Source organism: Thalia democratica, chromosome 4 (genome assembly GCF_965202585.1).
Source record: "Thalia democratica chromosome 4, ktThaDemo2.hap1.1, whole genome shotgun sequence".
Classification (NCBI taxonomy): Eukaryota; Metazoa; Chordata; class Thaliacea; order Salpida; family Salpidae; genus Thalia; species Thalia democratica.
The window spans coordinates 40,145,240-40,162,062 of NC_139168.1; the positions used below are offsets into that span (position 1 = coordinate 40,145,240).

The window sequence follows — 16,823 nt, forward strand, 5'->3', positions numbered from 1 at the left end:
TTAATACAAATTTCTGGACATTTTTTTATATAAACTTACTAATTAACAAAGTTAACTTAATTTCTTAGTGTTAGTAGGTTATGATCTTATTGAAGTTTTAATACTTAAGAACTTTAAAAGCTTCTTTATAACCACTTCTTAATTTACTTTTTGATTACAGTTTCCACTTTTACTTATAAAACATTAAATCTAAAATAAAAAGTTTCTGGGTTTTGTTAAAATTTTGGTTTTTATGCAAAAAAAAATCCTAACTACTTAAATACTTTGTCAACTATATTTTTTAGTTATAAAAATTTTAAACTCTTGTTTTTTGAGTCATTAGTTTTATTTCAGTTTTAGAAACCTTTTTTAGACGTTAGGTTAGTTAAGATTTTGTTTTAAATATGATTGATAGATAAAAAATCACATAATTTAATTATGACTCTTTGTCAAACTTGATTAACTGTTTGTATTTGAAAAGTAATAACTAATATGATAAAAAACGAGTAATGCCCATTCGGTTGATACCAATTGACGGTGAAGCGGACACACCTTGGCTAAATCGCCGTTATATATGGGGTAAAACGAAGAAAAGTAGGTTTCGTTTTTATTGCAAAATAAAATAGATTATTTCTCTGAAACATTTTTATAGTATGAAAAAAAGCTTGTTAATTGATAGTATTGTTTAGTTTAAAGAAATTTTAAAACTTGTATTTAGTTTCTCGTGTATGCCAATTTTCTTTAACAGAACTTAGTAGCTTTAACTACAATAGAGTATGAATGATAATCGTTTTGTTAAAATGCGTTATTATTTTGATAAAATTTACAATTATTATTAAATATTTGTTAATTTTTTTGATTGAACTTCAGTTTACTTAAAAAAGTTTGAGTTAATAGCTTGAGTTAAGTTAGATTCGTAGTTCTTTAGTTTTTTTTTACAGACTTGTTTGCAAAAGCTTTTTGTTATTCATTAATCATAGTAGGTTTGGTAAATATATTTACAGAAAAACTTTCCATGCAAACTATAAGGACCATCTACTTTGCTAATTGCTCTTGACTACTGTTTCTATCGATTTTTTGCCAATCTAATAATTGTTTTGTGTTTCCCTTTTTCTTTCAAGTACTTTTGCCTACTTTTTTGCCCAGACAGCCCACCAGTGAAAGTTTGAGCTATTGAAACTAATAGTTAACTAGTTTATTTGTTTATTTCTTGTTTTTTTTGTTATAATTCAGAAAATCAATTTTGGCATTACAACTTAACTTGAAGGTAAACATTAAAGTAACTTTATTGCTTTTAGGTTTAGCTGTTTGTTGAAATGAACAAAAAAATTGAAAGTAGATATTCTTTAAAGCGACCTAGAGTGAAAATTTCGACACCTATGGTTGTTTGCAGCCATGCAAGTAAATCCAAGTTTTTGTTCAGCCCTCCTCCTACCGCAAGGAACTACGAAGTCATGAAGCACAGCGATTACGACTCCGGAGTGAGTATCAAGTCAACTTCACTGGTCGAAGAAGATGAAGTTTTTGAGCACGACTATGAAGTAATAAAGCCAATAACACGACAAGTTTCCAGGAGAAAAACCAAAGAAGCATCTGAAAAAAAGCAAATGTGGGCAGACGAAGTAGTTCTGGATTTTTCTTCGGATAAAATGAACAACAGATCAAGCAACATCAGAAAAGCTTACATAGCTACCAAGTACATGCCCTGTTACACCATACTCAAGCCTACGAGAAGCAAGAAAAATCCAACAAGAAAGTTAGCGCCGCGCAAGGTTGTCGTTTCTTCAGTTAGGAGAATACCTGATGAGTACAAACGGCCGTTTGTGGTTCTTTCCTCCGGTCACAACAATGAAGATTTTCTTGTGGGCAGGAATGAGGTGCATAAAAGGTATGACAAAGGAAAAAGGTTGATAAAAACATCGGGAGGATGTCTCGACTACAACACTCACTTGTCAATGATGCATAACAAGTTTGAAAACAATTTTAGTTTAGCTGACGAGCCTACTTACTTAAATTCAAATGTCCGCAGATTGCATGGTTTGTTTTATTAAGTATGATGTTTTTTAAATATAGATTTTTTTTTGCTTCAGATAGATTATAATTTAAATTTGTTCAAAAAAACAAGAAAAGTATATATTTTTAAGTAAAATAAAATATAATTTGCTTCATAAAATCTTAAAGAAATAAACTAATAATTTTATATCTTTATGTTTTCAATAGGCATTAATATTCAAATAATTTTGTACAATATTGGGACGCCTAACTAAGAACAACTCAGGATACTATTTTCAGAGTTGCCACGGGTCAGGATAAATCAGGCTAAGTCAGTTTTTTTGGGTCAAAATAAGCAAAAGTCAGTTTTTTAGGTCAAAACGTCAGAATTTTTCACTTCTAATTTACAAATTTCCTTAATTTTCAAAGCCTTAAAATAGTAATAATTAACGAAGTTAATTACAAATGTTTGAATTTTAATACTGTTTTCGTTTTGCACAATTAATTATGATTCAGTTTTAGTATTTTAATTAAAAATTCTTTGCTAATAGTTTACTTGACATTTGTGATACTTAGAGATCATTTTCAAAGAGGTAAGCAGTGAGAAAAAAGTATACCTAGTTCAGTGCAAAATTTTTTATATTTAATTTTTTATTGTTTATTTTTACATTCCAATAACTTATTATTACAGTTATCTTTCGCTGAAGTACACATTCTGAACACAGCAGCAACTCAATAGAAAGTCTTTATCTAAGAATTACTAGGCTAAATAAAAAAGAAACCTGATAGAAATTTTTTATTTTGGTTCAAAAATGTGTACTGAATAAGAAGTGCGTACTAAAATGCGTACTTGTCAAAGTATGTCTACTCAAGATACGTACTTATCAAAATATGCGTACTCATATTTCGTGTTTAACTCGAAGTGTGTACTTAAAACGCGTACCTAAGAGTTAGGTAAAAGTCAGATTAAACTTACAAAATTTTGGTAGCAACTCTGTACTTTAAACAAATCTAGCTCATTTTTTCACTAAACGATATTTCAGTTTTTTAATAAAATTGTTATCTATTTATGATTAATTATAAATAGATAATGGTTTTTATTTATCTATATTACTATTTCACTATTTGTTAGTTTCAGCTTTTTTTATTATCAGAATGTGATTAAGTTTAGAATACAATTTTTTAAATTTAATTGTTGACATTTATCTATCTTTATTTGGTGTATTTATTGAAAAAAAAAGACTAGGATTAATAAGATAATAATAAGTTTTAATTTATTTTTTACTAAATGAAATAACTTTGATTTTGAAATAAAATATCTTGTTTTTACCTAATAGTTGTAAATTATGCTTCTGAGTATGTATATTTGGTATTTCTTTGAATAGTTAGTTTATACCAGGGGTCGGCAAACTGCGGCCCGGGAGTATGAGTTTATTTTAAATGGAATGCGGCCCATGATAGGTATAACCTACGCCCGCGACCATGTAAATTTGTCCCGGTAAAGAAATTTTTTGAAACTTACACTTGATATTCTGAGGTGTGAAGTTGAAATTTACATAAGATATTATGTAAGAGTAAATTAAACTACAAATTCGGCCAGCGAACAACAAATGTCTGCCGATCCCTGGCTATACCATTGTTATTATCTAAAATAGTATAAACTGTCAAATTATTTTTTAGATATTTCAACAACTAATTATTTTATAAATTTTGTTAGATACCATGACTCCTATACATGGGTGCACGACTATTCAAATTCCGACAATTTAAATTCTATAAATGTTATTTATTTTTATTATATTTTTAATTAACATTTTTTTCAAACTTTATTTATACTATTCCAACCTTATTAAATACCTACGAGGGTTATTTTTTGTAAAATTTTAAACATTATTTGAGACACGTCTAAAGTAAGTTTAACAATATAGTAATTTTTGAATGCTTAAAAAGTTTTTTGTTTTCACTATAGAGATCTTATTGTTATACCTACATGATAATTTTTATCTTTTGAGATGTGGCTCCAAAATAATTTGTACAAGAATTAGAGTTTTCGGAATTCGATCAATATTTTGAGTTATTATTTAGATACTTTGAAAAAGTTTTCATACAAACTTCTATTAGAATCTTTTCTCAAGCTGTCTTGAACATTTAACATAAAACATTCAAGATGAGTTTTAATAAATTGCACCACAAACGTAAGAAAAAGATAATTTGTTACATAAATACAAAAATATGTTAAAAAAACTTAAATACAAAGTTATTGCTTTCTTAATATGCGAGTCAATATTAAAAACAAGCCCTTAATCTGTTCAGCAGAACTTTCTACCTAACAAAAACAGAAATATTTAGTAGTATGTATTTTTGTTTTTCATTAGTATAGGGGGCGGATACGGCCGGAATATAGGAATCTCCGGCCTTGGCGTGTTTTTAGCCTTGGAACAACTTGTCAAAAGAAGGGCTTTTTGTAGCAAATATTTTGGACTTTGCTTTTAATTAGACTTTCACTACACTAATATCTAATAAATTATTATTTTGTTACAGTTTTGCTTTTATAAGGTAGTTTTATGTTTTTTGTCATAGTTAACAAATTTACGTGGCCCGCAAAAATATGTTTCTAGTAAATTTTGCTTACTACTAAAGTTACCCAACGCTAAACTAGTAGATAACTTCCATTAAATAGTTTTTAAGAATAAAATGTTTTATATAGTATAGTTTTTTGCATTAAATACTTTAAAAACATTGTTCATGATCCTAATAACATAGAAAATTAAAATTAAAAAAAAATTAAAAGCTTCTGTTGGAAACTACACTTAAATATTAAGGTTACAAATACATCGTAGATTTTGTTATAAAATCTAAAATATAGTTATAAGATTAAAACTTCATACATGTAGCTTGAAATTGTTTCCAAAAATTAAAAGCGTTTATCGTTTTCGACCTAAAAAAGCCACTGGTGTTTGAGTTAACTGTACTCACTTTCACAGAAAACCGCCTACCTCACCACAACTATGACAATCACGGTTACAATGTGCACTCTAGCACTACTAGCGGAAGACTTGCTTTAAACTCTACATTTCCTCCTCCACCGACGAATGGAAGCATGCCTCCAGGATACCCAGTACAACCTAGCTATCCTACTCAACATAAAAAAGTTTGTTAAGATTAATTTATTTCATTGTTCTTCAAAAGGTCATCGCTAAATAAATAGCTTTAGGTGTACGAAAATAAATTATGTTTTTTTTTTGTAGAAAACTTGTGATAAGTTAAACTAGTAATTTTAGTTATTCACAGTATTTAATAAGTTTTTATTAACTTAAATGTTTCCTTACAACAGCACAATGTTCGACCGAATACTCTGAGTCATGTGATGACCTCATCGAATCATAATGATTATGACGTTTCGATGATGAAACCAAAAGTGGTTACAGTTGTTAGAGGTGGTAGTACAAGACCTAGGAAAAAAATTACAATACTGCTCAACAGGAGAGCAGTTAGTTTAATTTTGTTTTAGTATTAAAAAAAAGTTGATTTTGTTTTCTTTTGAAAGTTTTATACTTTAGTTATTTGTATATACCAGAATTGAAAAAAAATGCAATCAAGGTACTCAAACTGTTTTATAAATACAATTTTTGACTATTTATATAAATTTAAAAATTACTTGTAAATTCTTCATATGTCTAATATATAGTTTAAAGCTTCCAAATAAGCTTAAGTTTTAATTTGTGAAAATATGATAAATTCTAAGTTTAACGTAGCTGTGTTCGTAGAAAGAAGTATTATTTTTAAATTACATTTCTATTAAGAAAGAAGTAAATTTTTTATTATAACAGTTATTTTATGACTAGGTGCAAACATATGAGCAATTAGTCGCTGACATATCAGAAGCTTTAGGTCAACCCAAGTGGAAAAACGACCACGTTAGAAAGTAAGTTAAAGTTGAAGTTTGTGATTTTAGTTTCTTTTTTCGATTTCAACTTTCTGGTATATAGTTCTAAGATATAGTTCGCTTATTTATTACACTTTTTTGTAACAAGTCAAATATTGGAATGAATAAGTTTTGTTTTTGAATTATTTAAAAAATGTTTTATATTAGTGTGCGTACAATTTTAAGAGAATGACAAAACTCAGGCTTTTATACTTTACTTACTCTTCTAAAATAATAATTTTTATTGAACTTTTACACTAAAGGTATCTAAATTTTAAATGACTAAAAAGTAAAACAATCTATAATTATATTACAGATTATTCACACTAAAAGGTAGAGAAGTTAAATCAGTTTCAGATTTTTTTAGGGAAGATGACTGTTTTATAGCTGTTGGCAGAGAACAAATAAATACTGCTGACATACAGGTTAGTTTTATTGAAAAAGAATAAACTTTAAGGCCTTTATGAGTTTGTCAAGTTAAACAAGTATTAATCTCATAATGAGTTATTTGATATTTTAAAATTATTATTTTAAAGTATTGTAAAACTAAAAAAAAACGGGATGAAACAAGCAATCGTCTATATTTCACAACACACAACGCTTTGTTGTTATTCAAATGCTTCTATTAAAAGTGTTATTTTTTAAGTAGGGTACAATGTATTTAAATTAATTTTTCTTAACTATATAAAAATAATTTTAGTGCAGTGGCTTACAACGTTCGCCCTTTTATTTTGTCTCTTAGTGAATATGCTAATTTAATTTTCCTATTTTTATGTTTTTTTTCCATTAAAATTGTATGTGTTTTTAAATTGTTAAATACTTTTGGCATATAACTTCTTTTTGACTATTACGATGAATAAAACTTGAGTTTTATATATGCTTTTACTCAAAAAATATGTCTTGCTTGATTGTAACAATTTTTTAGGTAAAATATAATGAATTATCTATGTTTGTTATAGCGATGTTTGTTTTTAAAATGTATCATTAACGGCATTAAATCGTTTATAAAATACGAACTTCATTTAGTTTTTATTAATCATTCTGATACTCAAATTATTTTCAATCGGACTAAAATAGCTACACAGGATATTAATCACGTTTACAAACCTAAAAGCGATAAACTTCAAAGCTACTTTCAAGCCTATCTCTGTATAAATTACCAATCCGTGTAAACAGGAAATTTTACACGAATTGTATCCTGATTCTCCATACGCCGAAAGTTTGATCCAGAGAAACTTGGAAAGAAATTTCAGGCAGCAGCAGAAGCAGCAGTACAGCAGGAGGAAGCACCTGAAAGGCAGCAAGAGCGACAGCGGTCTGGGCGAATCTACCGAGGGCGAAACAAAGTGCAGGGTCTACGCCGAAAGAAAGAGGTTTCAAAATGAGGAGCGGTTGAAGGCTAAAAAGTGGGAAAAGGATCGGTGGCTCAGGGAACAGATGGAGATCGGAAAGGCAAGGCGGAGTCACGAGCCTGGAACGAGAACAATCGTTAAATCTTCCCCTGAAACTAGGTTTGACTAACATTGTTAGGTATAAATTAAGTAAATGAATTTTAAGGTGTTTTGAAAAAAATATAATGACATGCTTTGTTCAGTGTTAATCACAATATATTTTTTATTTGTATAATTTTTAATTTTTTTTTAAACTTTAATGTAATTTAATCAGTTGCCACTAGGTCAAATAAAGTGCGTATAATTATAATATATTAGAACATTTTTGAAGCTAGCATAGTGACTACAAATAAAAAAAGCAAAATTCAAACTACTAATTCATGGAAAACCTTGAAATCTTGGACAAAACTCATGGAATGTCCTAAAACTTCATTTGAACAAAAAATTGAACAATCTTCGTAAACCCTGAATATCTGAAATGTGGAATAAGATGAATGAAAAATTAACGTTTTCCCAGAGTGGGACCGTTAAAAGCTCCTCTAAAAAAAAAAGTTTTGATACTCCATAAATCTTGGTTTGGCGCTATTCTTTTTTATAGATTACTTGAGAAAGTTTGAACATCCATATTTACGAATCCACTTAACGAAAATTTTTATGACTGTTTGGATGAAATTCAAATGGATTTTTGGTTGAAATTTTCTATGCTGTAGCTGTGATAAGGGTTTAAAACAGTCTTTTAAATAACATACGAAGAACTTGATGAAAAATTAGTATAAAACCAAATAAAAAACTTTAAAAGAGCAATTTATTAATTCTAAACTATAAACGCCCCTTTTTTAATTTCAGTTTAAATATATACTAAAAACAACAAAAATGTATTTATTTTAAAAATTAGTGATATAAAACTAAAAAAAAACGAGATAAAATTTGAAAAAAAAAGTTTTGTTCACCATTAAGTTTTATCTCAATCAGAATTTGGAGATTGTTGTTTTTAATAAATTATAGTTTCGCCAGAATATAACCTTTTTTCTAAATTTTATATAAAATATACACGTATTTGATATTTTAATTCATGCATTATTATTTTTTAATACCACTTCAAAAAAAATTTACTGTTGTAAAAACGTAGAAGTAGCCTGCTAATAAAAATAAAACTTTTATAATTAAATTATTTTATGTTTAAAGTACAAGTTTAAAGCATACATTTTATAACAACAAATTTAAACAATTAGGTTTTCACTTGACTCGAACAAAGGTCGCACCAAAAAGCAATTGAGCTCGCCTGTGCGCAATCAACTGTGGGAGAGTGAGAAGGAGGAAGAGCGCAGAAGGAAGAGGCAGCAAGATGAGGAAGACGAAAGACAGAGGTTGTTAGACGAGGAAGAGGAGAAGGAGCGGGACAAATTAAAGTATGCTTTTATTGCTTTCAATTATGTTGAATCGCTTTCTTCACACAAGTTAAAAACAAATATGTTATAGTTATTTTTGTTTGTCAGAGAAAGACAATAACAAAACTAGTTACAAACTAAAATTGTAGGCTGACCAAAAAATTTGTATATTTTTTAGTGTTTATTAATTTTATATATGGAAAGTCCGATAAATAAAAATTAACGGTTAAAGTATAGAAAAATTTCAAAGATCTATTGATACACAAAAATTAAAAATATTGAACTCTTATTTCAGAAGAGAACGGGAAGCAATCGAACGCGAAAAGCAAAAGCTCCTCGAGGATGAAAGATTAAGAAAAGAAATGGAGGAGTCAGAAAGAATCAGGAGGACGAGGGATGAGGAAGAAAAGAGGAAGAGGAGGGAGGCAGAAGAGAAAGTTAAGAAGAAGCAGTTGGAAGAGGAAAGGAAGAAAAAAACGCAGGAAGTTGAAGATAGAAAGCGGAGGGAAATGGAGTTGAAGGAGGAAAAAAGGAAAGTTGAGGAAGAAAGGAAAAAGCTTGAAATTGAGGTGATTTTTTTTACGATTTTGTTAATGTTAAGTATAGTGCCTTTCACAAAAAATTGTTTCGACGCCGTTAATTATTTTTTAAGGTTAAGAAACATACTTAATAATTTACAATAATATTCATAAAAATTACTAGTTACGTTTTAACAATTTTTTATTCTTATTGGTACGCAAGTATTTTTGCTTTATAGTGTTCATGGTTGTTTACATGATGTTTAATTAATGAATTAGATGTAAAAAAAAAGTTGAAATATTTTTATAACTCTTCACTATAAATAACATCAGATTTTATAGAAGCCAATAACTTCTCACAGAGCAAAAAATGTTTTAGAATGCTAACACATAGTTGTATTAATGAATTATTTTACAAAACTTGTAATGATTTTCTATTAGTATAAATCGTTTGTTTAAAAAAATATAACCAATAAGCATTTTAATAATTATCTTAATGAGGCAACTTCTTCTATCTTAGCAAACTATGGTGTTTTTTTAGTTTTTGAAAACATTTTAGGAATAAGTTTTTAGTATATAAGTTTAATATAAAATGCATTTTATAAATAGTTATACAATAGTATATTAATATTTAATTCGGTTTTTTAAACTTATAGTAAAAGGCATAGGGTCTTAGTCCAACATTTTTTTATTAAAAATAACATTGGCTCTTATATAAAAGCTTTATGTACAAACTACAAGCTAGTTTTTATAGAATTAAAAATCTTATTTAACTTTTGAGATATTGTAATTTTGTAAAAAGTTTCCGATACAAACATATAGACCGCAAATTTTTAGCAGTCACGTTTCTCAGAAATTGAAAAAATTACTAAAAGTCTATATTTTCTTTCATTTTTTGAACTACAGACCTCAAACTTTCAGGAAAAGAGTTTGAATGTTGCGGTTTTGAAAATATTAAAAAATATATTTTTTAGATTAAAAAAATTCCTGTATTAAATCTTTTCAAAGTTTAATAATAGACTCTTGTGAAAGTTTGAAGAAGATTGGTTAAAAAATGAAGGAGAAGATAGATTTTTAATAAAATAGTCTTTTTTCGCGTTTTTTGGTTTGCGCCTTCCATTAGGAACCTATTGAGGTCACCTCTTCTATCGCTTTTATTAAAAATTACTTTGAAATTTTTAAGCGTTTAAAAATGTCTGATAGCTCAGACAAAACTCTATAAAATAACATCAACTTGTAAAAATCAAGGTGGACCCCCTATGCCCTTAAATTGACTAAGATGCATGGTACCAAGTGCATAGTAGTATGTTATGACAAATTTTTAATTCTTTTTTTGTTTTATACACAGTCAATTTCTCTATATGTTTATTATATGCTAATTTATATCTATGTAGTTATTTTTTTTTGTATGAACATATTAATTGCTTCAAATAGAAAAAGAGGATTCGTGATGAGGAAGAAAAAAGAATGAAAGAGTTGCGTGACTTGGAAGAAAAAGCGAAAAAAGCTGAAGAAAAAAGGAAAGCTGCAGAGGTTAAGTTTAAACTTTTTTGTTTTCAAGCTGCTAATAATTAGCAGTTATTTTTATCCTATTATAATAATGTAGCAAACATTCTAAATAAAATTAATATTTGTGTGATTAAAAAAATTATAACATTTTAAATTTGTTATAAAGAACTGTATATAAAAAAAATATAGTTTAAAAACTAGTCTAATGTTATTTTACTTTCATTATAATTCTTTATAATAATTTTTCATTTACTTTTCTAAAATACATTTAATTAGCAACATGCTTATTTAAAATTTAACTAGATCTACTTTTTAACGAAGTAGTATTAAATATGTATGTTTTCGTTGTTTAGGCAGCAGCTGACCAAGCAGCCAAGCGAAAGCAGAAGTTGTACAATAAACAGGATGATAATGACAAAATTAAAAGAATGCACAAGCTAAAGGTTTAACTGCTCAATTTTTACCTTTTAAAGTTTCATTACGAAACCTTTAATACTATTTTGTAAAACTCGTGTTAGAGATTATATCTCTATTCTTTTTAAAGGTTTTTTAAAAACCTGTTAGAACTGTTGTGTTCAAATTAGGTTTTAGTTTTTTAAGTTGTTCTATGGTCTGTTTATTTCTTCTCATGTTATATTTTTTTACGTTGCAATTCATATTGAACACAAACTTAGTATCCTTAAGAACAGCAAAAAAGTCCTTGAGAACAAAAAAGTAAACATTTCCCGCTGTAACATTTGTAAGTACCTTCAATTGTAAAAAGCTACTTGAAGTTCTTTCATGTTTTACTTGAAAACCAAATGAATAATAAGACACAACATGTATGAGTTTATTTAACCTCGAACGTTTTTGAAATTCTATACGACATAATTTTAGGATCATATATCAGCATACAGAGAGATGCTTGTAATGTTTTAATTAAATAAGTAGTTTTTTACAGGTACAATAAAAAACAATAATATGGTAAATTATTTGTTTTTATAACTACATTGTTAAAGTTGCCATAGTATTAAACTGAAAGCTTACCCAAACTCTTTTGTTAGTTTTTGGCAATAACATTTTTACCTGCGACTATTTTTTAGTTAAAAAACTAAGTTACTAAAATAAACAACCTGCTAGTAATTTAACAATCTGAATATACTGTAACCTAAATGTATGCTAAACATTTATTTAACTAAGTTCAATTTTTTATTGTCACTATGTCTTAAGCTTTGAATTATTAGATTTCAACTCTTTACTTAAACTACTATATGTTTTTAATTAGGCCCCACCACGAAACATTACATCCAGAGGGACAATAGAGACAAGGTACGAGGTAGGAAAGACGATAGGGGACGGAAACTTTGCGGTGGTGAGAGAGGCGAGGCTGAGAAACACCGAATCAGAATTTGCCATGAAAATAATTGACAAGTCAAAGCTGAAGGGCAAAGAAGAAATGATCGGTTAGTTGTTGCTTTTTTTGCGTTAAGTTTACCTACACAATCCTTCTTGTAAGCTTACAAGATTAATAATTTGTTAGCAGCCTCTTTTTTAAAGTTTTGTAATACAAATATAGAAATTAAGTATACAAGTATAGTTATTTTATTTTATATTAGTTTTTATAAAAAGTATATATTCTAAAAAAACATAAAAACAAACAGTTTATTGTTAAAGAATTTTTAGTATAATTCAAAAGGTTTATAGTGTTATAATGATTTTTATAGTAAAAAATCACAAAGTCTATTAATAAAGTCTTAAAATTTAATTTTCGTAAATTTTTATTCACAATCGTTATGTTTATCATCGAGTATTTATGTATAACAAAACAACCAATCTATAAAAAAATACTTTTATTAAGGAATCATACTATATTTTTTTGCTAATCAAAATGATCTTAAATAATATAAGTTAGGTAGTAAACTTTATTACTTTTTTAAGAAAAAATCCCTATTTTTAATATAAGTCATATTTAAGTGTTTACTTTAACTACATAATACTGCTTTATACAGTATTAAATAACTAAGGATTTGAAATGTTAGCTAGTCATATTATATGTTACATTTTCACCTTCAGTTTTTTTTTGCTCAAACAGTACTTTTTAAAGTTACTGTAATTAAGGCAACTGTTGGATTACGGTTTAACTACTTACCGGTTTATATTTGTAACATTATTCCTGAAATGACAGGTAATTAAAATGATAATAACAGTAATAAATAATAAAATTAAAAATAAAAGAAGTCCATGAAATTTTTAAAACTAGTTTCCATTGTATTACAGTTGTTTATAAAAAAAATTACATATTATACTTTGTTTGCTTTTTTTAATATGTAAGTTACCTTAACTTATTTTTTCATTAGCTCATTAACTCACAAATTTTGTTGATAACATACAAAAGTAACTTTTAACATAAAAAATACTGCCGAAAATGGTTTTTGTATTTACTATTATTCAAAACAGAAAACGAGATAGCAATTATGAAGCACTGCCACCATCCGAACATTGTTCGGTTGATTGAAGAATTCGAAACAACTGATGAATTGTACCTAGTTCTTGAGTATATCAAGGTATTTTTTTTAATTTTATTAGTTTGTTGATAGCCAATATTTTTTTAGACAGAATCTATCATATGGAACGAAAATAATTTATTTTAAAAACTGTTCTTTTAGCGAAACTTAGTTGGCAAAAAAAAGTTTGAAAAAATCAAAAAAATATAACTGCTCTCCTTTTATAAAGCAGATACCCCTATTTTTTTTTATAATCAAACATATAGTATACTATTTATTTATAATCAGAACGTGCATATAGATTAGATTTTGTTACATATATAATTTATAGAGGAAAAAGCTGATAAAATTATGAAAAGTTATTACTAGTTAACCTACGCGTTACTCACTCTTTCTACCTATGGTAATCCCCACCAAAATTCCATGAACTAAAATTATTTTGATTAGAAAATTACAAAAGCTTACTAAGAGCTTACTACTATATATTTTATAAAACTATAAGCTAATCATAAGGAATATTTTACAGGGTGGAGATTTGTTTGACGCAATAACCGAAAGTGTCAAATTTACAGAAAGAGATGCAGCAAATATGGTGGCTGATCTGTGTGAAGCGCTGTCGTTTTTACATGGAAAAAACATCATTCATCGAGATCTAAAACCAGAGAACCTTCTAGTTAATAAATTAATATTCGTATAGCAATAACTATAGAAACACTTCTCGTATGTAAAAACAGTAAACAATGAGATTTTTTAAACTGAGTTGTTTATAAATATCTTGAATTTCTTCTTAACTTACAGTGTACAAATAAAACTTTAAGATCCTTTTTTAAATAAACATTTATTTTTTGTTAGTTTTTTATATGTAGAACTCTCAATATGCTCTCTTCACTTACCGATTAAAACTTTATGTTTCACCATTGTGAGTTCACGTAGGAGAATTTTGAGTTATGTATTTAATTTAATTTTTAAACTTTCTAAGTATTCTTCTAATGAACTATTTGACATTAACTTGTTAAAAAATATTTTTTTTTTTAATTTTAGTTGCTTTGAATTTTTTGAAAAACTACAAAATACGACTTCAGTAGAATTTTTTAAAATTTATTAAAGTGCAACAAAGTTTATGAATTTAAAAACAAAATTTATCCTAAAAGCATTTCAAACTATTAACTAAAAAATTTAAGAAAAACTTTTGATAATATTGCGTAATTTTAAAGGTATCTCGAAACAAGGACGGCACGATGACATTGAAGCTGGCTGATTTCGGGCTTGCCATGGAAGTGAGTGAGCCGATTTACACTGTTTGCGGAACTCCTACCTACGTTGCTCCTGAAATCCTCGCTGAAACTGGTTTGTTTTGAACTTTATATCTTGTTTACTTTGTAGTTACTTTATTAATCTTAAAAGCATACTTTAGTGCTGACACAGTATATTCTAAATATATTCTTTTTAACTATGTGTTGTTTTTAATTTAACTTTTTAATTTTTTGACCCTAATTAAAGTATTAAAATTAAAAAAGTGTTTATTTAATACTTTCATTATTTACAAAAAATGTAAACTTTTTTTAAAATCAAGGTAAGCTACTTTACTTAATTTAATAAAGTATAAACAATAGAAACGAGTGCTAAAAAATGATATTGAAAACAGGTTACGGATTAGAGGTAGACATGTGGGCATGTGGAGTCATCACCTACATCCTGCTGTGCGGATTCCCTCCGTTCAGATCCGTCGAAAGAGATCAGGACGAGTTGTTCGAGGTCATTCAGCTGGGCGATTACGAGTTCCTGTCTCCGTACTGGGACAACATTTCTGACGGTCAATGTTTATTATATTTATTTTTTATGATTCACCTTATATGAAAACTAACATACTATTTTTTCACCCTTTTTTTATCACTTTATAAGTTAAGTTACTAGTAATACATAATGAAGTTAGTAAGTTTGTATTCCCGATGGTAGTGCCCTTTAAAATTTCAAAGTATCAACTTGAATCATAAATAGCTTCAAATTTTATTCAGCTAACTCCTATTTTTTGTGCAGCTGCCAAAGACTTGATACAGAGGCTTCTGGTGGTGGACACGAAGAGAAGGTACACTGCAGAACAGGTTCTCGCTCACCCGTGGATACAGAGCGAGGGCAGCTACAAGGGACCAAATCTTCAGAGGGAGATCACCATGAACCTGGAGAAGAACTTTGGCGACAGGAGAAGGAACAAGTACGGTAGGAAAGCGCATCCCGTCCATTAGCATTGTGATGTCATAAGGTCGGAAAAGCAAAACAAAAACTCTTTGAATTTTTTTTTTTTGATTTGTTAAAATTTTCAGTTTATAAATACAATAGCGTTACGCAATCCGATATGACAAAGAAACAACATACAGTCAATAGAAAATAAATAAGCTTTTTTTACCAGCAATTTTTTTATGAAGTATAAACAAAAAAAAACTTATAATTAAATACCCGGTAATTTGTAAATAAATAGTAAAATTTTACTACTTTCTTCATTTATTTATATCAAGTTTATTTGATAAATATCCTTCCATTTAGTTTATGCTTTTTGTAAACAAATACTAAAATTTAATAAAAAAATAGTTTGTAGATTTCAATTAGTTTAAATTAAACAACAATAAATAAAAATGACAGCTTAATTTACAAACGTTTCACAATAATTTTTTTTTTTTAACTAAATTCAATTCGTTTATCGGTTACGTTTTAACTTCATTGAAATGTTTAAATATCAATTTTTCTTAACCTTTTGATGTATCAAAAAAGCTTAAAAACATTTATAATTGCAATCTGAAAACTGTACTAATTAAAATCTTATTAAATTTTACTACTATCAGAAACGTTTTTTTTTTGTGATGGTTACTGTGTACTAATTAAAATGCCAAATTTTGCAAATAATTAAGATTTTTTCATTAAAAAGGATGCTGATAACTGTTAAAATCAAGTATTTATCATGACATAAGATGCCTTATGTTACACTGTGACATCATATTGCTTTATTTATTTTACATTTGAAAAAACTATAGTTTTTACGTGTTTTTTATAGATATTGCATAAAGCAAATCAGTTTTTATATAGTGTACTGTTGTATTTTTTAAAATAAGATAACTATAGTAACGTTTTAGTACAAATTCTTTGTCTTTAGCAGTTAAAGTAAATTTTATTTGTGCAAAAGTTACATTTTATCGTGTTTTTTAAAGCTTTTTTTTGTCGACCATAAAAATAAAACACTTTATTTTAATTTTTTTCTTATTTTAATAGATAGACACTAAACGTGATTGCAATAATTAAAAAACGAGCGGAAAATATTGATTTGTCACATGCTTCCGGAGTGACTTGAAGTGATTGTTAAAAATGTCACTACACTGACCAGAGAAGAGCGGTAATAGATTGTGATTAATTTATTTAATTCAATTACTTTTAATCTCCTACAAATTAAAATAAATCTAAACTACACGTTCGTAAACTTGTCAGTAGTGATTTTCTGAGCTATGAGGATAGTTCTTTACGTAGACCTTCTACCTGAACTTTTAACTATTATTATCACAAAATTAAGTTGCTGCTGTTTCAACCCACTTACACGCGAGCCGGACGAACAATGCATTTTTATTTAAACGCGTTGTTCGCACAACCCACGA

General features: G+C 27.7%; 1 protein-coding gene across 1 annotated transcript; it reads left to right on the forward strand.

The window, feature by feature from the left end:
- Positions 1-1,260: 1,260 nt before the first annotated feature.
- Positions 1,261-16,397, forward strand: LOC145835032 (serine/threonine-protein kinase DCLK3-like). The gene is made up of 16 exons (XM_082942561.1): positions 1,261-2,016; positions 4,956-5,122; positions 5,306-5,461; positions 5,817-5,896; positions 6,213-6,321; positions 7,073-7,407; positions 8,520-8,696; positions 8,971-9,244; positions 10,628-10,726; positions 11,056-11,145; positions 11,967-12,144; positions 13,139-13,245; positions 13,712-13,858; positions 14,400-14,532; positions 14,831-14,998; positions 15,223-16,397. Exons 1-16 carry the CDS (start codon positions 1,296-1,298, stop codon positions 15,426-15,428), a joined length of 3,147 nt encoding a protein of 1,048 aa, XP_082798687.1. The 5' UTR covers positions 1,261-1,295; the 3' UTR covers positions 15,429-16,397.
- The last annotated feature ends 426 nt before the right edge of the window (positions 16,398-16,823 follow it).

What these genes read in the sequence shown, in the direction of transcription:
- LOC145835032 (XM_082942561.1), top strand. Translation starts at nt 1,296, where the DNA reads ATGAACAAAAAAATTGAAAGTAGATATTCTTTAAAGCGACCTAGAGTG. An exon ending in TACTGCTCAACAGGAGAGCA is followed by an intron (nt 5,462 to 5,816) that starts GTTAGTTTAATT and finishes TTTTATGACTAG; the next exon opens with GTGCAAACATATGAGCAATT. An exon ending in AAATCTTCCCCTGAAACTAG is followed by an intron (nt 7,408 to 8,519) that starts GTTTGACTAACA and finishes TTAAACAATTAG; the next exon opens with GTTTTCACTTGACTCGAACA.